General features: G+C 35.6%; 1 protein-coding gene across 3 annotated transcripts; it reads right to left on the bottom strand.

Annotated features, from left to right (window-relative positions):
- Positions 1 to 10,640: 10,640 nt before the first annotated feature.
- Positions 10,641 to 26,891, bottom strand: LOC112048916 (fructose-bisphosphate aldolase). Of its 3 annotated transcripts, XM_052882986.1 has the most exons (10): positions 26,751 to 26,891; positions 23,912 to 24,028; positions 23,225 to 23,316; positions 21,775 to 21,949; positions 19,782 to 19,985; positions 18,670 to 18,785; positions 18,183 to 18,282; positions 17,067 to 17,266; positions 15,348 to 15,422; positions 10,641 to 11,997 (listed from the first exon to the last, which is right to left on the bottom strand). In XM_052882986.1, the coding sequence occupies exons 2-10, from the start codon at positions 24,021 to 24,023 to the stop codon at positions 11,902 to 11,904; spliced, it is 1,170 nt and encodes a 389-aa protein (XP_052738946.1). In that variant the 5' UTR covers positions 24,024 to 24,028; positions 26,751 to 26,891; the 3' UTR covers positions 10,641 to 11,901. The 3 variants fall into 3 exon arrangements, with proteins under 3 accessions (XP_052738946.1, XP_023942388.2, XP_052738944.1); XM_024086620.2 differs by lacking the exon at positions 15,348 to 15,422; XM_052882984.1 differs by lacking the exon at positions 10,641 to 11,997 and having other exon boundaries at positions 14,101 to 15,422.
- Between the last annotated feature and the right edge of the window lie 331 nt (positions 26,892 to 27,222).

Here is a 27,222-nt window from a genome sequence, read left to right as displayed (position 1 = left end):
GGGATTGATTCGCAACGCGGGTAAGCTTAGAATTTAATATTTTCTAAATTGACTCAAGTTAGGTCTGGTGGAAGGTTTTTTGACGGCCTCCGTGGCGCAGAGGTGGATTTACAAAACAGTGGTTCTGGGTTCGATCCCCGGCAGAGCCGATTGAGGTTTTCTTAATTGGTCTAAGTCTGGCTGGTGGGAGGCTTCGGCCGTGGCTAGTTACCACATTACCGGCAAAGACGTACAGCCAAGCGATTTAGCGTTCCGGTATGATGCCGTGTAGAAATCAAAAGGGGTGTGAATTGTCTACTACTCCTAACAAGCCCGCTACCATCTTAGATTACATCATCACTTACCATCAGATGAGATTGTGGTCAAGGGCTAACTTGTAAAGAATAAAAAAAAAGGTGGCCTCGGCCATGGCTAGAATTAGCATCTCGGTACAATTGCCGCATAGAAAAAGTCAAAGATATGGGTAAAATAAACTATGTATACTATACTATACTAATAAGATGGAAACAGTCTTACTTGGAAGACCAAGTAAGACTGTTTCCATCTTATTAGTCTTTACCTTTAAATTGCTGTTTTGTATAAAAATTAAAAAAAAAATATTTTTTTCTTTTAATGTATTTTATATTTGTACTAATCGAATCATCCATGCAATTAGTGCATCTTTGCCAACGCAGTGGCAGTTTATAGATGCCCTTCTTAAAGAAATCAGCTGGAGGCAACAAATTCTTCAAAGGCATTTTGTACATTATTTTTCTTTATTCTTTACAAGTTAGCCCTTGACTACAATCTCACATGATGGTAAGTGATGATGCAATCTAAGATGGAAGCGGAACTTATTAGGAGGAGGATGAAAATCCTTACTCCTTTCGGTTTCTACACGGCATCAAACCGGAACGCTAAATCGCTTGGCGCTACGTCTTTGCCGGTAGGGTGGTAACTAGCCACGGACGAAGCCTCTCACCACCCATTAAGAATAAAATAAAACAACACAATTATAATGTCGAGTACACATTTTCCTTTATTGCTTAAAATAGTGAACAACAAGTCAGGGAAATATTCTCCAGGAACAATCTTCTCACTCGAGTCTTCAATGTATTCTTTAACCTGTAATTAAATAAATTAAGTCATACATTTTAGAATTTAAACCATCGTTATTTATATAAATTGATTATGAAACACGGCTAATACCCCCACCTAATATCACGTGAGTTTTAGCCGTGTTTCATAATCAATTAATAAGTCATACATCATAGTATGTATTCTGTACTAAGAGGAACTATGCTTGAAATTCTGTTAGGCTGCCAGTCCACGGAAGTGGAGCGAGGCAGCGGAGCCGGTAATAGGAGAAATATTAACCAATAGGGTTGCATCTCCTCTCGTTAGTATTTATCTCACGACGTTTTTGACGGCCTCCGTGGCGCAGTGGTATGCGCGGTGGATTTAATGACGGAGGTCCTGGGTTCGATCCCCGGCTGGGTCGATTGAGGTTTTCATAATTGATCCAGGTCTAGCTGGTGGGAGGCTTCGGGAGCTTTCGGCGGAGGAATGTGGATTTTCATCCTCCTCCTAGCTAGTTAGCCTGCTTCCATCTTAGATTACATCATCACTTACCATCAGGTGAGATTGTAGTCAAGGGCTAACTTGTAAAGAAAAAAACAATAAAGAAAATGTTATTTCATATTATCATTGAAGTACGAAGATTTACTTTACGATTTTTTAATTATTCATTAAAAATGTTAAAACATGTAATTTTACTTTACATTGTTTTAATGTACCTAGCTATTATTTATTTAAGTTGTTTAAACCGCTTATTATGCCCATTATACTCATTGTATCCTCACAAAACACGTGGACAAGCATGCGGATTTATGATCAAGATTCGTGTATTTCAATTGAAGGCCAAGACGAGGCGACCATTTCAATATGACGTCCTTAACGGAACCGAATTTTACATTATGGTCATAGCACACATATCACCCTCGAAAGGGTTCGTAACCGTATCGCCTCGCCTCAACCAGGCGTCGACTAGTCTACGATTAGGCGACTACGCGATTAAAGCGTTTGGTTGAAAAGTTGGCAGGTTGACGGTGGAGCGATACGCAGGAGGGGTGAGAAGGGCAAGCGTGAATGAAGAGATATGTTTGGGTACGGAAATACTTACAGTGGAATTCATAGACGATGTGGGCGATCGTTCACCCGCTAAGTGTCGCATGAATTTAAACTCTATGCGTTTGAGAATTCGACACTCAGCGGGTGAATGGTCCCCTGGGGGTACCCCTGTGTATGAATTCCACTGTTAAGCGCGCGGGCGGCGAGCCGTAAGTTTCTCCCGAAGCGAAGGGATAAGATTCCGATTAGTTATGAGTTTCATACAAAGAATACTGACGGTGACGATCCCTTTCAGAGTTGATGAGTGCTGAAAGTTAAAAAAAGAATCAGTTGGGCTTTTTTGTAGAGTTGTGGCAGTATCGTACTTTATTTAACTTACCGTAAGGCAAACGGAATCATAAATAAATAAAAATATCTACTTTAAAAACAAAAAACACGACAAGCACTTAGAAGCTTAAAAAAGATTTTGTTTGTTTCTTAAATAAATTGCAATTGAAATAATACTGTAATGTCGTGGACGACCTGGCGATCCGACCAGTTAAACGACAAAGTAGCGCTGGTCGGATGTCGTGTGGATCTCATGAGCATGAACCTTTATGTGTGTTTGGTACAAGCACGTGTCCCCACATGCGACTTTGCGATCAGATTGGGAGCCGGTTGTCTCTCATCATCTCGTAATTGCAATTTCGGCCAATTATCTTTAATGAACGAACCTACTTACATTGTTAATCGTATATTGTTGCCGTATTACGTTCGGCAAACGCACGTGTGCGAACGCATGTCTTGATGTCCGATAAAAACGCATTTAGAAACACTTAACATGTTTTACCAATTTACTCGTATCTGTGCGTGATCGAATCAGAAATGAGGAGATCCGAAGAAGAACTAAAGTCACCGACATAGCTCAACGAGTTGCGAAGCTGAAGTGGCAATGGGCGGGGCACATAGTTCGAAGAGCTGATGGACGTTGGGATCCCAAAGTGCTGCAATGGCGACCCCGCACTAGTAAGCGCAGTGTTGGCCGACCCCCCACCAGGTGGACTGACGACATCGAGCGAGTCGCAGGGATTCGCTGAATGCAGGTGGCTCAGTATCGTGATGTTTGGAAGTCTTTACAAATGTCCTGCAGTAGGCGTCCATCGGCTGACATGATGATGACCAATTTACTCATTATTTTTTTAGCTAATTGTTTTAACTTTTGTCCGTCGTTTTCGTTTACTTTTTGCGAGTAGCAATTAATTAACATTTTAAACATTCCAAGATGTAAATTTAAATTGCTGTTTTATTTATAAAGTTTATGATTTAAATTTAGTATTTAGTGTTATCGAATCCAAAAGAGATGTGTGTATTGTATAACATAACATCACACTAATATGAAATGAAATGAAAATATACTTTATTGTACACCACAAAGGAACATACAATACAGAAAAATAAAGAAAAAAAAGGAAAATGCACAATAGGCGGCCTTATCGCTAAAAATATAATATTATAAAGGCAAAAGTTCACGCTTTTTTTGCGCTGCGGCTACTGAAGCGATTTTGCTGAAATTTGCAATTGAAATAGATTTGACACTGAATTAACACATAGGCTACTTTTCATTCCGGAAAAATCCATGGTTCCCGCGGGATTTGTGAAAAAACTGAATTTCACGCGGACGAAGTCGCGGGCGTTCGCTGTGTTGTAATAAAAAAAATTTAATAAAAAACCGACTTCCAACTCAAGAATTAACTTTAACTAAAAAGCAAAAAATAACATCTTACCTATGTGCTACCTTCTGATCAGTTTGAAGGCGGTGCCAAGCCAGTGATGTTTTAATTAAACACGTTTAAACTACAAAATTTCTGTGGTTCTTTCAGAAACAGCTTTAAGATTATGTCCATTGTCCAGTGTATAGTCTCTTAAAGTCCTATTACTTACCTAAGTCTAGTCTCATAATGTCCAGTGTCTTATAATGACTAGAATCTAAAAATTATATTATGGTCATCCGCCAATAACATAAGAGCATATAATAACAATTTTGGATTTAGATAGCACTAGCGGACGCCCGCGACTTCGTCCGCGTGAAACTAGATCTAAACTTTCAAATACCTTTACCCTACCCCTACCCTACCCCTACGCTACCCCCACTCCACCACTACCCTACCCCTACCTTACCCCCACCCTACCTCTACGCTACCCCCACCCTACCTCTACCCTACCCCTACCTTACCCCTACCCTACCCCTACCCTACCCCTACCCTACCCCTACCCTACGGAGAAATTTTCTTTGCTATAAACCTCACGGAGCCCGAGACCTTTCCAACGAATGCAAAATCGTGGAAATCGTTTCGTGCGTTCTGGAGTTATAGCGTCAGGAAGGAAAACCCGACTTATTTTTATATAGTAGATGTTGTATTTATCCAAATATATTTTTAAAAAAATATCTGTCTTACATCAAACATAATATGGGCATCTGTCGGTTTGAAAATTAACGACATCCTACCAGCCCTACCATAAACTCATTCAAGTAAACAAGCAAAGAAAGAGATTTAAAACATCGCACTAACAACAACAATTAAGTCCATGGCAATTTATGACGAGAGGGGGGGAATCTTGAACTTTGCCAGTTTCCACGGGAGATTTAATTTTCAGGTTTTTGACCCTGCGGGGGAAAATGACGAATGTAGGTAGCAACTGTTACTCGGTGTTTTTTATAAAGTTGCTGAAAAAAACATGGTCTTAGTTCTGGCAGGAATACATACAGTCATATTTTATTCAATTGTGATATGAATTACATGATAGACAATGTTCACAGTGATAATAGGTTGCCTAAGAAAATTGCGATAATGAAACACATTTTTCATACAATAATCTAGGAAACCATGACTACTAGGTCAAAGGCAACCTAACACAGTTAAAATAAGCTTTCATTTGACATAATAATTATAATTTAGTCGTCAATTATTGACGACTAAATAAGTAATAAGGGTATAACATTAATTAACTGTTTTTTTCTGGCAACCCCACAGTTAAAACGAAACCCAATAGAGTTCCAACAACAAATAATAGTGTTCCAAGACCCATTATACTTTTACAAACATATTATCCAACGATTTCCCACACTAAATGTGTAAAAAAAATTTCAACCCTACTGTACATGTAAGTTACCCTAAAGCATAAACAAAACATTTTTTAAGATTATATTTTTTCAGTGTGTGCATTTTAAGAAATTAAATATCACGTGTCTCAAACGGTGAAGGAAAATATCGTGAGGAAACCTGCATAACTGAGAATTATCTTAATTATCGGCGTGTGTGAAGTCTGCCAATGCGCATTGGGCCAGCGTGGTGAACTCAGCAGTGAGCCGAATATGGGTTGATAATGATGATTACTTATTGACTACGGAACCCTAAAAATGACTGTACCTACTTGATTATGTTGATAAGTTCAACTTTTGTTTTTTACTGTTGGTTGCTCCTGCTCGCATTTTTGCCCTAATTAGACACCTCATCGAATAGTCATTAATAGTTTTAAGCTAAGTGGTTACAGAGTAGAGGAAATGGATCCCATTTTTGGATGGAGGCTTTTAAATGATAACCAGTAATGGTTCTTAAGTGTGCCACGGATCACATTAAATTCCTGTACTTATCTACGTGTTTACTAAAGTAGGTGTTAGAATAATATTATGTAGGTACTATATTAAGTGGGCTACCTGCGTGCTGAAGTATGCATCGGTGTTGAAATAATTTAGCATCTTGAAGAGACTCGATCCAAAGACCGACCCAGTGGCGTATCGCGACCCGTATCAAAAGTAATTGAGGGGCCCAAATAAATGGTAAAAAAACAATCCGATCAACTTGAGAACCTCCTCCTTTTTGACGTCGGTTAAAAATTCGCACAAATGAAACAAAACTGCTTGATTAAAATAAATATGTATATGAAAGTGACTTAACCTATGTAGGATGTTTCCAACTTTTGGGCGTACGCTTATGTAACTCTGGATTAAAAGAAATTGCTTTTTTTATAAAAGCAATCTTGGCAGGAATAAAAGACTTTTGTCATTTCTGAATCAGTGAAACTCTATACCTAAGCAGTTTTTTATAAGCTTTTTTTCGGTATGCACCATATTCAGTGAGATTGTCATTTTACTAATTTGCTTACACACGTACGGGGCCCTGTAGTTTGGGGGCCCCGTATCATTGATACGGCTGATACAGCGGTAACTACACCCCTGTACCGACCATAACTTATTTGTATGTATGTGTATTACTAATACAATGGTTATTTTTGTTTTACGCAACCTGCTGATGTTCTTAAGTTTTCCTAAACCGAAGGTTGCCTGGAAGAAATCGCTACTTAGCGATAAGGCCGCCTTTTGTATGCTGATCTCTTCCTAATTTGTTTTCATTTCACTTGTATTTGTCTTTGTGGTGTGCAAATAAAGTATATCTATCTATCTATCTATAAGTGAAGGACCGACGAGGTAGTTAAGTTATTGAATGATCAAGCTAAACATCGAAGCATCTAAATCTGTCTTTGTTATATAGGATCTACCAAACAAGAGCGTTCATTTATGTGGAAGCACGGTGCAATTGGGTTCATTATTGCGGAGTGAACTCATTTGCACTTAGAAGCGACTGTGAGCGGTCGCGTTTCCATTGAATCGTTTTTTCACGACACGATACACTTCACACCAGGGGTGTAGCTACCGCAGTATCCGTATAGGGGCCCCTTACGTATGAAAGCAAAAATTATTCACTTAATTTGGTGCTTTCCGAAAAAAAACCGTGTGAATTTTCGCTTTAAAAATGACAAAAGTCCAAAAGTTAGAAATATAACTGTCATATTAATTTTAAGCACGCATTTTTGTTTCTTTTGTGAGAAATCTTTACCCTTCATTTGGGCCCCCCAACAAATTTTGATACAGGGCCCCTTCATGGCACGCTACGCCACTGCATCACACGATTTCATAAAGTTCAATTTGTTTTAATTTGAATTTTTAGAGGTATTAAGTATTGAGTTATTTCACATACCGTATAAATTTTCGGAGAGGTAGAGGTCTCAAACGTAAAAAAAAAATTGATTAATAACACTCACTTCTCTCCAGTGTCCTTCGATTTCCAGTCTCTTCGAGTCGTAATTTAATTATATTATTGTGTCTGGATCCTAAACCTCCAACCTCAAATAAGGCCGCCTTTGAATGCTAATTGTTTTTAGTTTTAAATTATTCTTTGTTAATTTTTAATTTGTTTTTATTATGTACAATAATTTCTTCTTCTTCTTCTTCTAAAATACCACCTGTTGGAATGAGTATTTTAGCCGATTTGAAGGAAGAAAATGAAACGACCAAGTTTAAAAGACACAAAAGGGTAGAAGTGAATCCAAAATGATATATCAGTAGGCAACAGCAGAAATTAGTCTGAAAGCTGAAAATTCACCTATTTTTGCCCAATTTTGTCTCTGCGTCGCATAAAATTCCCAGTAAAATTAGTCACCGTGGCTAAAATTCGACCAGTGTATCAAAGATAACTGGCAGGTACAATGGAAACATGCCTAAAGTAATGAATGACAAGTCTTTGCCCTCTTGAAGAGCGTCTAATACATGTACCTAACTTTCCATGAATATTTTAATACAAAATATCTAACAAGTCGCTTAATGACAATAATAAAATTAATAATCATGTTATTATTGTCCCGTACAGTTTCATTATACAGGTCTACCTACTTGTATATATATATCTTTCATGGATTTCTTATAAATAATGGATAAAGGTGACGTGATAGTCTAGTAGATTCGACCTCTTTTTTTTTCGGAAGGCATAGTTTCCAACTTTTCAGTTATGTGCATTTTAAGTAATTAAATATCACATGTCACAAACGTAAAACGGTGAAGGAAAAACATCGTCATAAACCTGTATACCTGAGAATTTTCTTAATTCTCTACGTGTGTGAAGTCTGTCAATCCGCATCGGGCCAGCGTGGTGGACTAAGGCCTAACCCCTCTCATCCAGAGAGGAGATTCGTGCTTAACAGTGAGCCGAATGTTAATGATGATGATGGTAATGTAGATAGGTATACCTACTCTAGAGTATGATTTTCTCGCTTTTTAGGTTTTTTCGTAGTCAACAAGTAGGTAGGTAGGTAGATATCTAGATAGTGGAAGGTGGATCTAAGTCAAAGTTCTGTACAAAGCGGAAGGACTGGCTTTGCAGTGCAGAGGATCGTCAAAATAGGCGAAAAAGCTACATCTTATCCATATATTACTCAAGAATGATATTTACGCGGATGGAACCGCGGGTCAGAGCTAGTAAAGAGGTATATATAAATAATACTGACGCCGCACGGTTTCACCCGCGTGGTTCCCGTTCCCGTAGAAATACGGGGCAACGACCTTTTATATAGCCTTCCTCGGTAAATGGGCTATATAATGAAAGCATTTTTATATCGGACCAGTAGTTCATGATATTAGCGCGATCAGCTAGACAAACAAAAAACTCTTCAGCTTTACAATATAAGTATAGATTAAATCAAGTAATAAATTATGCCTACGCCCTTCATAAAACAAATTTACGAACCTGTTTTTGATATTATAATTCACTTTAGGCAGGTACCTATACTAAGAATACTAACTAATTCATTTATTTCGCGCTTTAACAAAATTAACATACATAAATAAATTAAATCAAGTAATAAATTAGACGGTTTTCATGAATTCATCATATAAATGTACGTGTATACCTCATCCATTATACTTTGAAGTATTAAATATTCATTTGTGCTCATTAAAATCTCCCTTAAGTACCTACCTACTTACTTAACGACTTTTCAGCCCTGTTCATCACTTAAGTGAGTTTACTTGAGGGGTTAAACACCTGAAAATACTCAAGTAGCTATTTGGTAAATTATATCTATAACAATTAAGAATAACTATACTAATTAATCTAAAGCCTAGGGAGAAGAGCTTTAGTCCTTACTCCACATTAGCGATTTTTTATATATTTATTATAATACTAGCGGACGCCCGCGACTTCGTCCGCGTGAAACCCTACTAGTACCCTACCTTACTCCCACTCTACAGCTACCCTACCATACAGGGGATGAGTAGGGACTCAGCCCTCCACCTAACCTAACCTACTCATACCCTACCACTAGCATACCCCTACCCTACTCCTACCATACCCCTCCTCTAGCACGCGACGGAAGCTTACAAAATGAAGTAACTTCTCCCGTTTTTCCAACGTTTCCGTTCACTGCAATGCTCCTATTAATCGTAGCGGGACGAAAAGAAACCTGCCCAGGAGTATGAAGAATAATTGTTCAAAGTTTCGTTAAAATCCGTCGAGTAGTTTTTGTTTTTATAACGAACATACAGACAGACAGACACAAAATTTTTACTGATTGCATTTTTGGCATCAGTTCTATAATTGAATTGTTGTTGTCCAAGACAACGGCTAGTCTAGTGCGAGCGACCTTCTTGGCGACCAAGGTCGCTCGCTCTAGCCTCCAAGTGGTACGTCGTTTCTCTTTCTACGATCGCAAACGCTTCGAAAACTAGAAAAATGTATAGAAATGACATTTGCTATCGACAGGTCACGTGACCAAGATCTGTTATTCCCATACATGTTTCTAGATTTCGAAGCGTTTGCGATTGTAGAAAGAGACTTGCCACTTGGCTACAGGAGCAGGGATTATTCAGACCGTGAGCCATTGATGTATTGTCAACCCTCCACCACACAGTTACGCCACAGCCATAACCATGCCATGCACCGGAACAAAATGTTGCATGCTGGTAGAAATAAGCATAGTACTTCCCTGAATGAACTCTGTCACCAATAATAATTCTTACTACTAATTATAAGACATAAACCAAACTAGCTAAGTAATATGTACAAAAAATTCGCGTAACTTTCTTTGGCCGCTATAAACTAATGAACCGATTATTATAAGGATATCCACACACGTTCAATAATATTGTCAATACTCGATTGACATGTATACAATGATAATTTTATACTATAGATCGATTACGTCTCTACAAAATCATCGCAGAAAGTGATCCCAATAATATTCTACAAAACTAAGCGCACACATGCACAATTTTGTCTTTAATTCCATTATTTATATTTATATATATATAGTTTTATACTTCCTGAACACACAACTCGAAATTGTAGACGATATTTAGGTAATTTTTGTTTAAATAACGTTCATTGTTGACCACAACCAACATTGAGATGTGGAAAATTCCTCTTTTGAGCGCATAATTTTTCATGACTTAGTAACACATCTAACAGTATTTAGCATCATTGCATGTTTATGTATGTAGACTATAAATATAGGTGACACTACATAATGTAGGGTCACCTTTATTATCTACAAACTTACTATGTACCCATATACTCTACGTATAGTGCTACGAATGAATAATAGCTTGGTCTTACATTATAAACTACAACTAAGTAGCTACTCAAAGATATTACTAACAAATAGAGGACTTATTGAGGATATTTTAGAGATAGGTACCTATAGATTAAAATGAAACTACGATAATGATTGATTATTTTAGATATATTTTACTCTTAAAATATCAAAATACATTAAAAAACTAAAGTAAAAATCATTATTAAAAATAATATAAATAGCCAAGTATAATGGGTCATTTTATAACAATTTTTATATAAAATAAATTACCTATTACTTAAAATGTATCGCTAAATATTCGATAGAAATGTATTACATCCATGTTTTGTCTTGATACACTGCTACCAATACATAAAGCATCTAAAATGACATCTAGTTTCAATATACTATGACAATACTACATTCGACAACATCATAGATTTTTCTCTAGTTCCAAACAACAATTTCAAAATACAGCTATACTCTTTGACCTAATATTATCTATGACAAAGACGCCATCTTGTTGTATTCCCGCGCTTTTTTTTTTAAATGGCGTCATTTCTAAGATTAACAATTTAATTTTGTGACAATTTAATTTTGTTACATCTGTGTTGACTTTACTCAGTTTACTTAGAAACTATAGATTCTTTCAAATTACTTAGGCACACAAGTAAGATTATTTGTTGATAGTATATTCATATCGTAAAATGATATAAAGTTCAGTAACAAATAACTTATTGTGTGGGTTATGTGCTGTTACAAAGTAGGCGTATAAAAAAAATCAAACCGTAATACGGGATGACGTCACAGTCATCTCGTTCAGATAAAACCTTAAAGTTTTCAAAAGCCTCTAGTAGAAAACTATTTTTGCAAAATCATTTTCACGTATAATCTATATGTTATTTAAGAAAGGATAATAATGTTTATTAAAATAGACAAGCCTCCTACAGTAAAAACGAGAGCAGATATTTTTAGGCAACTCTTTGCAACATCGTGTTATTGTAATTCGGATTCTAGGAATTTGTGGAAATCCTATGTTGTCTTTGACATATATCCACCACGTACCTATTGTGTCAAACAAGTTTTACTCACTTGTGATTAGGTAATTTGCACCATGTGTTTTAGTTAGATATTTGTTATTTTTTATTCTTACGTATGTGGTGTTATGACAGAATAAGAACCACCTTTTAAGTTTTAAAGACGCCTTAAATGTAGTAGGTAGGTAGTTACATATTGTCTACATTTACTTTAGCCTTACAGGCTAAAGTTCAGGATTCAGCGCGCCAGTAAATCATAACGTTTCAATCAAGTATATCTGTGAGTCTGTATTGTTCCGTGTGTGCCTTGTGTATCTTGTGTTGTGTATTTTTCTGTGTTCCTGTGTATATTTCTGTGTAACTTCCTGTGTGTCTAGTACGCGTGGTTAGCAACGAATAGACCGGCATCAGCGCCCACACCTGTTACGGATCCGGCGACGTATTTGCCCTGGGACGCCTGGCCGTTACCCTGGAAAAGGAATTGGAACATTTTACTCAATGCGTTAAGGCTGCGTTTCTTTTATCAGGCGCAATGACTCAAACATTCAAATAACACCTATTTAAATTTAAATACTTAAACAATAAACGGTTTCTTCGTCATCTTACTACATTTATCATATCATTTGCGTTACAAAATCTAAGGAATCTTTCTAAACAATTAATCATTAAACAGGTTGGCAGTATCATAAATTGATTTTTTGACAGCAAATCTATTCCATTATCATTGAGAAGTTGACAGTTGATTTTTTCAGTAGATTGTGCGTGATAACGTACCTATATTTACTAATTACACATGTCGAAAACATCTTAAAATACATGGTCATATATTAATTCACCTAGTAAATAGGTACGACAAACTCAAATATTTTATATCACCTAACAACTTGGACTTAGGATTCATAATGTCTTGGTTCTCCTAACACCAATTAAGTACCTAAGCCCTCATTCGCACGACAGTTATTTTTTTAACGGAGGTTAAAAAAACGTTCGTATCAGGGGCGTAGCTACCGCCATATCATACGGGGCTCCCGGTCTACAGGGGCCCCTTTCGTGTGAAAGCAAAAATTAGTAAAATGTAGGTAATCCACAATCTCTTTTTTTCCCTGATAAGGCGCCTAAAAGTTGGAAACATCCTACATATTGCCTACATAGGTCAAGTCACTATCATATTTATTTTATAGGAAGCATTTTCGTTTTTTTTTGTGAGAAATCTTTACCCTTATTTTGGGTCCCCCAACTAATTTTTCCCCAAATTCCAAATCACGCTACGCCACTGGTTCGAATATAGTATGAAGTTAAATGAAGATATATTTCCAACGCCCAAAATTGAAAATGCAACACTGCACGAAAAAAGCGTCGTGTTTTAAAAACGCTGTCGTATGAACATATATTTGATGTATTTGGACGCTTTTTTTAAAAAGATCTTTTGCGAATGAGGGCTAAAGGTTACACATCAATTTGGAAAGGGATCGTAACTGTATCGCCTCAGACCTCATTCGCACGGGAGTTACAAAAACGATACGTTAACACGCAGCGTGGTCTATTTCCAACGCTTAAAATTGAAAATGCAACACTGCTCAAAAAAACAGCGTCATATTTGAAAAACGATGTCGTGTGAACATATACTTGGGAATGCGTTTATTGAATTTGCACGCTTTTTTAACGTCCGATAAAAAAACTCGTGCGAATGAAGTCTGAACGTCAACCGACTGCGTAGACTCGGCTTGAAGGCCAAGCGCCGCTAGATCAACCAGTTTCAAAATTGTTGAATCTGGAGGTAAGCGCACGGTTATGTTTCGGTTAACGTAAATAGAAAAATATATTGGCTACCTACAAAAAATTATGGCGAGCCGAAAGCTTGTTCAGAGGCGAGGCGACTACGTTAATAGTAGTGTGCGTAAGGTGCAGTAAGGTGTATCATACAAAGAACTTTTCAAACTGATACCTTTCCAAATTTATTTAATTATGTTAGAAAAAGAAAAAAAAAATATTTTTTTTGATTAAAAAAAAATTGAAACTAAGTACTAAACATCATATAAGATTATAGCGTTTTTCGCTCAAGTTAGAATTTTGACTCATTAACTTTTTTGGTGACTTGCTCCCTCAGATTCATAAATCAGCTCATTTAGAGTAGGTATACTTAAAGGTATAGTGCCATAACTACGCTTCCGACACATCTTCTCCAGCTAAATCGTGCAACTAATGTAGTTGGACCTCGATCATAGGTCATCAGAATCGAGATTCACATTAGATTGCACAAAATTACAAAGTCCTTCCACTAAATTTGCGACGCAAAATGATTTTGCGACCACAGACTATTTTAAAAGTTTCTCTGTTGTTGCTGTCAAAACGTTCTTTACACTTCTCCGACAGTAGAGGATTCTTGGTTAAATTCAATAATTAATTTGATTCAATTAATTTAAGTCCGAGCGTCCCGAGACTCGCATGTTTTTTTTAATACCTACTAATTATTAGTAACTCAAAAAATGATTTATGCTACGAGATTTCGAACAGTGTCTTACAAAACTCATATACCGTTCAATGTCAGGTAGAAATAAAAAATAGAGACCACCAAGGTTTATATTTTATTGTAAACGATAACAAAACGGAGTTAGGATGGTTATTATATACAATGTCATACAAATTGTATTCATACCGCAAATACATAACAACAAGCACAAACTATTTCTACAGTAGAGCCATTTTGACAGGTTATTTTTGACAGATGTAATATTTTTAACATTTACAACTAGCATTGCAGCAGCGTAGTGGTAGGCCAGGCGTACGAATTTAAAATAAACTGGCAATACTAAAAATTTATTAAATTCGTCAATAAATTTATTTAGTCGTATTTATATTTGTTATGTTTATATTATTAAAATAGTGTTACACAAAAAAACCCAAATTATCAAAAGTAGTATGTTAAAATGGCTGTACTGTATTTAATTGATATAAAATATACAACAGTGATTTTCTAAAAAGATAATATTGACACCCGATTATCTGTTCTATATTATTTTCTCATCTGATGTCAAGTCATCTTACCATTACATCATCAATTACCATCAGGTGAGATTGTAGTCAAGGGCTAAAAAAATAGAAGATGTCACAGGTTATTTGACACATATAAATCCAACTGGTTTTTGAATAACAAAGTACCAGAACGTTAGACCATTTGGAGGTACATCTTTACCAGTATTTTAGTAATTAGCCACGGCCGAAGCCTCTCTCATAGACAAATGATAGTTTATCATATCTTTCAGAGAATCACCTTGGATTTTTACTTTTAATGTATGTGGGCTTTCTTGTCAATAAGAACAAAAATGCCAGAAACCAAATTGATTTTATTTTTATATATTTTATACCAATTAGTTTTACCAAAACTAGCTTAGCTAATATGTTACTAAGACAAACACAAACAAGCAAGGATCCAACCTAAAATGAATTAAATTTAAATACAAATTTAATGTTAAATTATTAAATCAATAAAATACCCAAACGCAGATTTCGGTATTTAAACAGTTCATTTTTGACTTTATATAGTTCGTTTTTATTAACACTAAATTTGTATTAATCCATTTAATATATGTAAAAATTTCATTTAAAATAAGAATCAACTAATGCTGTGTTGCCATGATTCGAGAAAAAATATTGTAAAAAAACATATTAAAAAGTAAAATTCATTTAATAACTGCCAGTTACTGTTATGAATAAAATAAACTTATTTTATATTGCAATCTTTTTATAAGACAATATGATAAAGATATTCACTCTGTCGTCATAAACATTATAGCCAATTTAGTAAGCATGTGATTTAACAAAATTAGATTTGCTAGATGCAAGTGATGGAATTGACCCTGCTTCATATATCCCTCTAACTGCAAGACCGTTCGCCTAATATTTTAATTTGAAAAACAATTGCAATTTCGCAAATATGGCAACACATTCATTCGTAGAAAATGGAAGTAAATCAAAGTTGAATATGTATTTGGTAGGATTGTGACAGCCAATTATAATTTATGGTAGAAATTCAGTAATATATTTAAAATATTTAAATTTAAAAAATAATTTTGATTGTGAAATATGGTATCACATCGTAGACAATGGAAGAAAACCATAGTTTATAATGCATTTGGTAGGATTATGACAGCCAATTTATAATTTATGGTAGTTTTTAAAATTAATTTAGAAGAATTTCGATCGTTGGTGCGCGGCGAGGCGTCGACATGGATGCAACATGGACGTGCGAAAGAAAAAAAATGGATGCATTAGTGACATTCTACATTCTAAGATACATTGATTGTAGAAGCTACTCATGATAAAATAGTGATAAAAAGTAAAATCACTTATAAGTATCTCTCCCTACAGAAAATAAAGTTTGAGAGTCAAAAAAATATCATGATAATTTATATGTATGCCCGCGACTTCTTTCACATTAAACTCAAATTTTCATGAAATCCCCCGAAAACCATGAAATATTTCGGGATAAAAAGTATACGTTAATCTATTCTGTAATTTTTTCGATTTTGTGATTTGTGATTTGTGATGCACAAAATGTAAATAAAAAGAACATTGTGACAAAAAAGAATTAAACTGTGTAACTAGTAATAAAACACTATTTAATCTTAATGAGTAGCTTCTATAACGATTATTATTAATTAAACACACTCAAGGTTAGCTAGGACACACACAAAAAGCAAAGTTTCAATACATGGCATGCAAAATAAATGAAATCAAATATTATGGGATTACTAAAATGGAAATCCAAGTACTACTTGGGAAATATATTACTGCCATCATTTATTGTCAATTTTTTTCAATGCCGTTTGAAGTATTAGATACTCACCTTAAAGGACATTACCTTCAAGAACTGACCAAAGTTAATCCAATATAGTTAGTCAAATATATTCCATTTGAGTGTCTCATTTAAATTAGTTACCATTTATTTAACCTTAAGACCTTCTCAAATCTAGCGAATATCAGATTGTACGCTGCCTTATACATATTTCTTAAGTTAATCCCTAATCTATACTTATAAAAAATCATTCATTTTTGGTCAATTCAATTCAAGGTCAATTCTGTACATGAAATATATTTCCGAAATAACTTTCAGAGGGTGATTAGTGATCTATACTGATGCCAAAAATGCAATCAGACAGACTTGTATATTCTATAACGAATACACAGAGAATATATGTCGAAACTTGGTAAAATATTTCGACATACTTTTCATCAAGCTACGATCAATAGGAGCAGAGCAGTGAAGGGAAATGTTGGGAAAACGGGAGAAGTTACTCTATTTTTACAGCGATACCTACTAATGTAAGGGCTGGATTAAAGAAGTCCAAGGGCAAACAGAGGATTGCCTTACCTTATAAAACTTCCAAATTAGTCATTTCTCAGTTTGACACCTAAGATACAAACTATGAGGCAAAGGATTCCAAATAATATGGTATTATAACCTATAGGACCCAGTCAAGTTAACCTTCTGTAAGATCATTCCAAGTACTAGGGTACCATAAACGTCGAGGACATTACCTTAGCGCGCTTCAACAACTCCTGCTGTCCAGCGAGCAAGTTCTCCTGCTTGCCGGCCCAGGCACGGAGCACGGAGGCCTGGAGAGCACGGCCGTAGCTGAAGGTGAGGGCCCACGGCCTCTTGAGGTCCACAGTGTTGATGGCGTTCAAGTTGACGGAGGCCTCCTCTTCAGACTGACCACCAGAGAGGAATGTGACTCCTGGAAATCAAAATGGATTTTTCTTATTTAACGGTAAATTAAGGTGAACGGTAATTGGCCGTTACCTATCATACTCGTACCATAATTAAGTCATGATATTTTCGCAAGAATATTTATACTAATTAACCGACTTCCAAAAAAAGAGGAGGTTCTACATTCGGCTGTATGTATGATTTTTTTATTAGGAAGGCTGTAGGATATATATTATCCCCGTATTCCTACGGGAACGAGAACCACGCGGGTGAAGCCGGCGTCAGCTAATTGCAATATACAATGACTCAAATGGTCTAGTTTGAGCAATGTCTGAATGAATAAGAACGCTAATAAGGCAGGGAAACAATGTCTTAATTTAAACTATAAACTGGTAAGAGTTCTTCACCAAACAACCAAAGCTGGGAATTGAAACCCTTTAAATTGATTACTGTTAGGTTTCACTTATATAAGTAAAAATGTATATTCGCAAGAATATCTATAATAATATATTCCATAATAACTTCTAAATGGCTGCACTTTAGAAATTCTAAACATAACCCATTAGATAATTAATCCGATTTTATCCTTAGACAGTGTAGTCTTGGAATATTTTTTCCTTCCTAAATTAAAAGAGAAATGTATTGCAGTAGGCAGTAGCTAATATTGGTATATACTCAGAGACACAATTATTGGCCCTTCTTAATATGACGAGAGTATGTGGTCGTGTGTGTGTAGGCGGATAATTGTGCCTCCGAGTACAGTTTGTCTACTTTTAGAAGTCTGTTTGGCATTAGTTTGACAATCGGTAGTTGACACAACTTAACTTTCAGTTTATACACAAACACAAGTATCATTCCACTTCATCACAGCCAAACGGACTTCCTGGAATAGATTGACTGTACCAGGAGATCAAAGGGAGGAAGAGTGTAACGGAAATAGTTACCGGGCACTGCAGCGGGCACGGTCCTAAGGAGTGCGGTGACGGTGGCGCGTCCAATGTCCATGGGGGTGTAGGTCTTCTTGCAGGACTGGCCCGCGGTCACCTGCAAGGAGATTTAACACATTTTATATTCTCGGCTCTATTCTTCAAGTTGTCACCCAAGGGAGTACTAACGTCTATTTCTACTGAATGCAACATTGCTGTTTTTTGGAATTGGGTTCTAGCTTAAAAAAACAATAGAAAATTAAACAATTTCTCTCAGTCATATTGCAATAAATGCCAGATTCAAGATATATATAATGAGTACACGTAATTCAAGTCTAGAAAATCCTATCTTTTACACCCATTCCAAAACCATGCCCCATTTAATTCCCACAAAATGTGAAAATTCAAAACAACTAGTCATATTATTTGGTTATACCAAATAGTTAAATTATTCATGCTTCTATCTATAAAGTAAGAACCTGATCAAAGTGTTCAAACAACTTACCATGTTAGGCTTGAGGAGTGTACCCTCGAGGTAAACGTGATGGTCGCTCAGAGCCTTGTACACGGCGGCGAGGACCTGCTCGGTCACCTTTTGGGCACGGTCCAAATCGTGCTCGCCTGGAAATGAGCAACAATGATATTATAACCATACTCATTACATAGAGATGCTGAAAGTGGGTTTACTGGAATCAGATTTTTCTACATCTGATCACAGTAAACCCTTCAAACTTGGGGTTCTATAATAGAAACAATATGGTGGCTCTGACAGATGGAAGCTTAGCGAGCGAGCACGTTCGCGTTCTTCATGATAGCCTGGTAGGACAATGAAGCATTGGACCGATCTTGAAGATGTCGTCAAGTTTTTGTGTTAGACAATTCTGTTATAAAGTTCCATTATTTTATAGGTGTGTTTTCTAGAATAATGGAACTTTAACTTTGCATCAGGCAAAACATTGGTCTTGACAATAGGAACGGTGCGCTGGCTTTGTCAGATGAAATCGTAGCGAGGGGACGCACCTCGAGGTTTTTATGATAACCTGGATAGGATGGGATGTTGCGACTCATATTTAGTAAGCAATGCCATTTACAGAAATATCAGCCATAGTTATTGTGTTAGGGAAGTCTGATAAATTTTTATTCAATCTTAGCATCAGGCAAAACTTCGGGCTCAACAATAGGAACGATGCACTGACTTTGCCAGATGGAAGCGTGTAACGAGAGAACCTTTATGTTCTTCATGATAGCCTAGTAGGCTGGGTTGTTGCGACTGTTTAAGCATGCAACGCCACTTACCTAAGTGGCAGCCATAAGATAACTTTTGTGTTAGAGTTGGACAATTCTGTTAAAAAGTTCTATTATTTCATTATTCTAAAGGTCTGTTCTCTAGAACAATGAAACTTTAACATGCCATCAGACAACACTTCAGGCTTATTAACAATAGGAACAGTGGACTTGGCTTTGTCAGATGGAGTTGTAGCAAGAGAACACGTTCATGTATTTTATGATAGCCTGGTAGGATGGGATGTTACGACATTTACAGAAATGACAGCCTTAGTTATTTTGTCAGGCAAGTCTGTTGAGATTTATAGAAATAAAATTTTTATACAATCTTACCATCAGGCAAAACTTCGGGCTCAACAATAGGAACGATGCGCTGGCTCTGGCAGATGGAAGCGTAGCGCGCGAGCACGTTCGCGTTCTCCAAGATAGCCTGGTAGGACGGAGTGTTACGGCCGATCTTGAGCACGCAACGCCACTTGGCGAAGTGGCAGCCATCCTTCTTGTATTGGGCACAACGTTGGGCCAAGTCATCCAAGCCTGGTGACAATTTAAAAATCCTTTATTTGGTACAATAACTTCACATATCAATTTATCACATCTAGATAATTTGAAGTATAACAACAACTAAATAAGTTTCTTATCATGCAATCAAAATAATTATGTAGACATGTTTTAGAACATACGAAGTTTTTATGTAAGAACAACTGTAAGTAACATAGTTCGAAAATTGGACACGGTTAATATTTTAAGTATACAGACTCATTCCAAGGTCAATATAATATGCGACAATGTGTGGCAGTCACAAGCGCATTGAATTTCACGTACTTACTTATAAAATTATTAAAAGGGGTCAATAAACTTTGTCTTCTGTTATTATTTCCAACCGACTTGTAAATTACCTTTCATAAATTAATGTATGGTAATACCATGTAAGTACTTGTATGTATGTATAAATTGTAAAATCAAATGTATGTAGTCTGGACTTATTTTTAGTCTGACACTGATTAAGTGCAGGATTCCCGACTTCAAAGATTCGGGATCCAGCCGCCAATAGCACGAACTGATTTACCGATTACTACTATGGATATATCTAGATGGTTGTACAATTCAGTCAATTGTATCATCAGCCAACGAACGTCTACTGTTGGGCAAAGAACTTTACAAACACCACGGTCCCGAGGTCATCATCATCAAGCATTTTGGGACCTAAACGTCTATCAACTCTTCAAACTATGTACCCCTTCCATAGCTAATTCAGTTTGTCCACTCGTAGTGCAATGTCGCTTTGCTTCTTCTGCGGATATCCTGATTTCTCACCACAGATAGTCAGAAACTGCAAGCATGGCTGGCTTCATCGCCCTCTGAGTGACTTTGATCTTTCTTAGGATATCCATAGTAAGCAACGAAGACTACAATGTATATATTTTGTAATATTTGACGAAATATTGAATGGAATATTTTCATTACTCTCATATCTATATCATAACCAACTCGACTTTGACACTGTTATCAAATTGATTAAACGACGAGCCCCTACACATGTAATACTCGTAAGTATATCAATAATACTCAAAAGGATTCATGCATTAATCGACTGTGTTCTTTGGATATTTAGACCAACATTTGTCACTTACTTAATGCTGTTTACCCGTATGGGACCGGTCACACAGACTAATTAAACTGCTTAGTGTAATTTGACGAAGCAGTTTGTATTAGTGGAATTCTAATGATTTCATAATCGCACAACTGGTTATTTCGAATCCAATTCATTCTACTAACTAACTAACTTTCGAATCCAATTAATTGTACTTTGCGTGTACAAAAATTGCATTATTGTACTGTACCTAAAAATACTTTGATGAAAATTTAAATGCTGCAAATCGTACTTTTGCCTATGTTCATTGCATGTCACATAGATCAATTACCTATTCTGTAAAATAAAGTGCAGAAAAACCTTATACTATATAGATAGTGGTAGGGTAGACTTGGGTATCTAAATCGCACACTAAAGCAAGGTACTCTTTTTTTCTCCTGCATAAGATTCGTTAAAAGCACAGTTATGCAAATGGCATAATAATTTATCACACTATCTATATCACTGTAATTTAATGAATGAAGAATACGCCAGTCGTCCGCCCGTCTTGCACTCCTCATAACCGAGGACTCAGAATATTAGCTCCCCAAATCGCCCACAACTGTATCACTCGAACGAGGACTCCGAAAATTAGCTCTCCTCATTGTCATATCATTCGTCACTCACTTCACACTTCTGGTACAGGGTCTCGTGACACAGGATCACTGTGGAGATGTGTCATATGTCACTCACCCTGTGTAGTGCACTCGTCCTCCGAGCCGAATAGAGGCACGACGCCCTTGTCGACCTTGATGCCGGGGATGATGCCGCGCTTCTCCAGCAGCGCCACCAAGGGAGTGCCGTCATCAGCCTTCTGGTACAAGGTCTCGTGGAACAGGATCACTCCGGAGATATTTTCGGAGATAGCCTAAATAACAAATATATATTATTTTTTCACGGCCTCCGTGGCGCGCGTCTTGTAGATTTACAAGACGGAGGTCCTGGGTTCGATCCCTGGCTGGCCAGATTGAGATTTTCTTAATTTGTCCAGGTCTGGATGGTGGGAGCCTTCGGCCGTGGTTAGTTACCACCCTACCGGCAAAGACGTACCGCCAAGCGATTTAGCGTTCCGGTACGATGCTGTGTAGAAACCGAAAGGGGTGTGGATTTTCATCCTCCTAACAAGTTAGCCCGCTTCCATCTTAGACTGCATCATCACTTACCATCAGGTGAGATTGTAGTCAAGGGCTAACTTGTAAAGAATAAAAAAAAATAGTGGTAGGAGAAAAACGATAACTACGAAACGGAACGGCGATTAAGTAAAAACTATTAAATGAAATTTCATGCGGTTGTCACCGATAGCTACTAGTTAGTAGTTTAGGTGTATAATTTGTCAAGGTTTTGTCTAAATCAGTTGAAATAAAATTATGATAATTGCTGGAGAGGTCAAGCAATCTGGGAGCTTCCATACAAAATATTGTTTAATTCCTTTGACATATAACAAAACAATGCATGATGGGACATTCTTCTTTTAGAGATCTATAAAAAGTTCGCGATGAAATACATAGGTATATCTATCTTTTAAGGATACTCATTCGATCATTCTATATTCTTCTTCTTTGTCGTCACACTCTGGACAGAGTGGTCGTGGTCGTCATTTGGGTGTGGTGGCAAGCCTGACTATCCGTCGTCATTCTTTCTATATTAGGATACCCATTATATATTCACATAGAAATATCGGACGAAGTCGCGGGCGTCTGTTAGTCCGATATATGTAAACGAACGCCTAAAAAATTTTCCCCATCGAAACTTACGAAGAATTTCAATTTAGTTTAAATAATTAATACATTATAGTTATAGACTGCGCGCAAATCTAGCATTATTTGTAAATAGGTACAAGTATAAATAGCTATGTGATGTAATGTCACGAGTTACATTCAGTGTTACAGTAGAACATTCTAATTATTATCTTTACCTACCTACTAATATTATAATCTATACTAATATAAAGAGGTAAAGTTTGTATGTATGTGAAAACTTAAACATACAAACAGGTAGACCCAGAGATTCTGGATTTACGGAACCGTTTATGAAAATTCTTTTACTACTAAAAACATTATTTGTAAGTTTCATAGGCTATATTTTGTCCCTGTATTCCTACGGAAAGGTGTCGAGAACTACAGGGTATAAGATTTTGTCTTACGGGATCAGTGCTGAAAAGGAGCTGGCGGTATTTGCGGCGATTTTCCTCCGTGTTTTCAACACCGATGTCCTGAAGACGCTTTCCCATGGTACCTAAGAAGGAATGTCATTAGGTCATATTACACATTAACTTTTTTTATTAGTAACACACAATCCATAAGTGCGAGTATCAAAAAAATAGGTAAATTTTTTTCACTGTAAATACAGCTGAGCTATGTTTACCCATCAGAGTCTATATGAGCACCCCACTGAAGTTTAAAATATAAGTTCACTCCCAGAAAAATTGTGGAATTCTCATCTTCTATATGCTAAATGTATGTATGTCATTTATCCAAAAATATACAGTCAAGAACTTGTTACTTATCTGTTATAAAACAAAACATTTCTTACAATGACAATAAAGTTAATCCTATGCTCTCAAGATATCAACAATTTCATAACAATAGATAATTTCTACAAATAAAAATATTACTTCTCATACTTATGTATTTTTTTTAAATAAATGGATATTGACAGAAATTGATAATGATATTGATAACATCAATATAAAATGTTAAGCATTTATAAAGAAAAATACACATTAAGGATAATTGAGAAAGATAAAATTTTTATGTCCTTCAAAAGACAGTGTGAATGTTAAACTTTATTAACATAATATCAAGTATTACAGAGTAAAGTATATTCTTACCAGTGGACTCATCAGCAGCAAGGATACCCTTGCCTGGAGCAACGATCGCCTGGGCGATCTTTTTCAGCTCCTCCTGGAGCTCAGGGGTTGGGTACTGGAAGTAGGTGCTCATTGTGGCTGGAAAGAAACAGTTTATTTTAACTTCTTTGGTACCTTTGATACCCTAGTACCAGTATTTTAAAAGTTAATTTGTGCTAGATGGTTGGTCTATTTTTTATGGAATCTAAAAACTCTATTGAATTGAAGATTAAATAACCTCCTAAGTTATATGATACATTAAATTCAATATTATGAACTTTTGCATAGTTAAATAACCTTGATTTTCCATATATTCTACAAGATGTACACAAGAATCTTAGAAGAGAAGGAAAATGAAAAGTATTATAATGACAATATTGTGCAAATGTGGATTAAGGTTTTATCATGATCAAATAAACAATAAGGTAAGTATAGTGATCAAATCAGAAATGAGGAGATCTGCAGAAGAACCAAAGTCACCGACATAGCTCAACGAGTTGCGAAGCTGAAATGGCAATGGGCAGGCCACATAGTTCGAGGAGCCGATGGACATTGGGGTCCCGAGGTGCTGGAATGGCGACCCCGCACTACAAAGCGCAGTGTTGGTAGACCCACCACCAGGTGGACTGACAACATCAAGCGAGTTGCAGGGATTCACTGGATGCAGGTGGCTCAGTATGGTGATGTTTGGAAGTCCCTACAAAAGTGCAGGACATCGGCTGATATGATGATGATGATGATGAGTAAGTACTAAGTATAGTTGATTTTTCCATGCTAATAACTAGGAAGAATGAGAACTTCTGTGAATTGTAACTTTTGATGTAAAATCCTTTTAGTAGTCTAGCTATTTAAAGTAAAAACTGTCAATCTATAACATTATAATCATAAAATATTTATTATGATCAATTAAGATGTCACATTTTGTTTTTATTCTTTACAAGTTAGCCCTTGACTACAATCACACCTAATGGTAAGTGATGATGCAATCTAAGATGAAATCGGGCTAACTTGTTAGGAGGAAGAAGAAAATCCACATCCCTTTAGGTTTCTACACGACATCGTACCGCAATGCTAAATCGCTTGGTGGTACGTCTTTGACGGTAGGGTGGTAACTAGCTACGGCCGAAGCCTCCCACCAGCCAAAAAAGTCATTAAAGCATAGTGTAAATAATACCAAAATTTACAAGTTTTCTTAATAACAATTATAATAAGTACTCTTAAACAACAATATTTTGGCATAACAACCAGATAACTTGAAATATTTTTTATCACAGTTCTCTTAAATTACAGATAACATTTACAACATGACTATAAGATATTTTATCATTTAAAAGCAAAAACTTGTTTATCAAGTAGATACTTGCTAAAATCTAGTATCATTTACATAATGGGTGTGTTTTGAACGTCATTAGCTCATTGGTATTTATTTTAATAAGTATATTCGACACACCTCCAATTCTAAAAGTTGTTTAACTTGATCTATGTTGTCAACTTCCTGAACCTTGACTATCTAAAATATTTTTTTCTATTCTAATTTACTGGTGGACAACCACAACTATTTTAAAACTAAAAACTATAAAAAAGATTATTTAACTTTTAAATATGATGATATAATATGAGTAACACCGCGGGACGTAGCTAGTAATAATATTATAAATGTGAAAGTAAGCCTGTCTGTTCCTTTCACGCGAATGGAGTAGGTTTAGCTAGTTATTTAAACGTTAAACAAGAATTCAACTTGGAATACCTTTAGTTCCAAATCCAGGCATCCATCCTGATTCTGGTGGCCCTTTCCCCTTTTTACCCTTTTTTGGCGGCATTTTTTTATTAATTAATCCGAAATACCAAGTATATTATTAACAAAAAGAAAATCTTATAGGTACTCGACATGAATCTTAAATTTTATTCCAAAAATTACATTATTTCATTAGTAACGAGAAAATCAGTAAAAAAAACACTTACCAAAACTGTCATAATAAGTCACAAATCAAAATTCACAATAGCTAATCAAATTTCAAACCATTTGATTGTTTGTTAATATTTTTTTTCAAAATTCAAAATTGGAATTTTAATGTCATTTTGACTTTTTCTTCGACCTTTTGACGTTTCTAATAATAGAGATGTTCCTTTCGAAAGCAAAAAAAATGTCGATAATTTTAATTTATAGTTATTGTTAATAAAAAATAAATAAAAAAGCTTTGAAACGAATCTAAAAAACAAATGAATGTTTTATGTTTTTCTTGTAATCTATAGTGGTGGTAAGGTGACCGTGACCTTCAGAGGTCACATAAGATACGGCGTCACAGGCATGATAGTTTTATTTAAATAATATAAAGAAAAGCATCTGCTTTCAATCTAAAAGTTGGAACTGTACCAAAATAATTGGCAAATATTAATTTGTGCATTTTATGAACACAATGCAGTATCTAAAATAATATATATTACATAAAATAAAAAATAGAAAATCCTATATCTGCTAGGTACAAATATTCAACAATAATTATTCTAATTAAATGTACAAATTTTACCTATTGAAAAATCTGTAATCTAAATGTCTAATATAATTTTTAAATTATTTAGTTTATAACTTACAAAATAAATTGATACATTAAGCAAAAAAAAACTATATATATTGGAAAGAAATCACAAAAATATTTTCAATTAATATTAATAATTTCATCAGGTATATAAAAAAAAATTATTGACCAACCATTAAAAATTCGCCTGAATATCGTCATTTAATTTAAGATTACTATTTAGTGATTTGCTTAAATAGGTACTTAAATAGTAATGTATATAAATATATTAGAAAGTCACTTACATTTTCCTAAAAGATTCTACTTGGAACTATTGCACGCCCTGACTGGTACCGAATAGAACTGTCAAAATTGTTGAGAAAGGAGAGGACACGAATAAAAGGTCATTTGAAGGTCTGATAACAAGTTCAAGCAGTATGCTGTTTTACCGACGTATTCTGCTGTCTGTTGGTATTTTGTTGAACTAATACACTAAAGCGCCATCTATGTAAATGTGTAAAAAATACTTTAAAAGATTTAAAGGTACGTCTGATATCAACCAAGTTTCATTAATTTATAAGAGATGTCACGCTGTAATTAATTTTTGTTCAAGTTTTTTAGATAAATCACATTCGTGTTTTTTTCTTCCCCGACTAGGACAAAGCCAAGGAAGAGTTACACAACATACACAAACGTAAAAGTCATAATAATTATGGCCGTTTATGCCTCAAACAACGTACATTCTGCAAATTTAATAAATATAATTTATTTAAATAG

Source organism: Bicyclus anynana, chromosome 8 (genome assembly GCF_947172395.1).
Source record: "Bicyclus anynana chromosome 8, ilBicAnyn1.1, whole genome shotgun sequence".
In the NCBI taxonomy this organism is placed as follows: domain Eukaryota; kingdom Metazoa; phylum Arthropoda; class Insecta; order Lepidoptera; family Nymphalidae; genus Bicyclus; species Bicyclus anynana.
The sequence above is the reverse complement of the archived record's forward strand: the minus strand, read 5'-3'. Positions and strand labels throughout refer to the sequence as shown.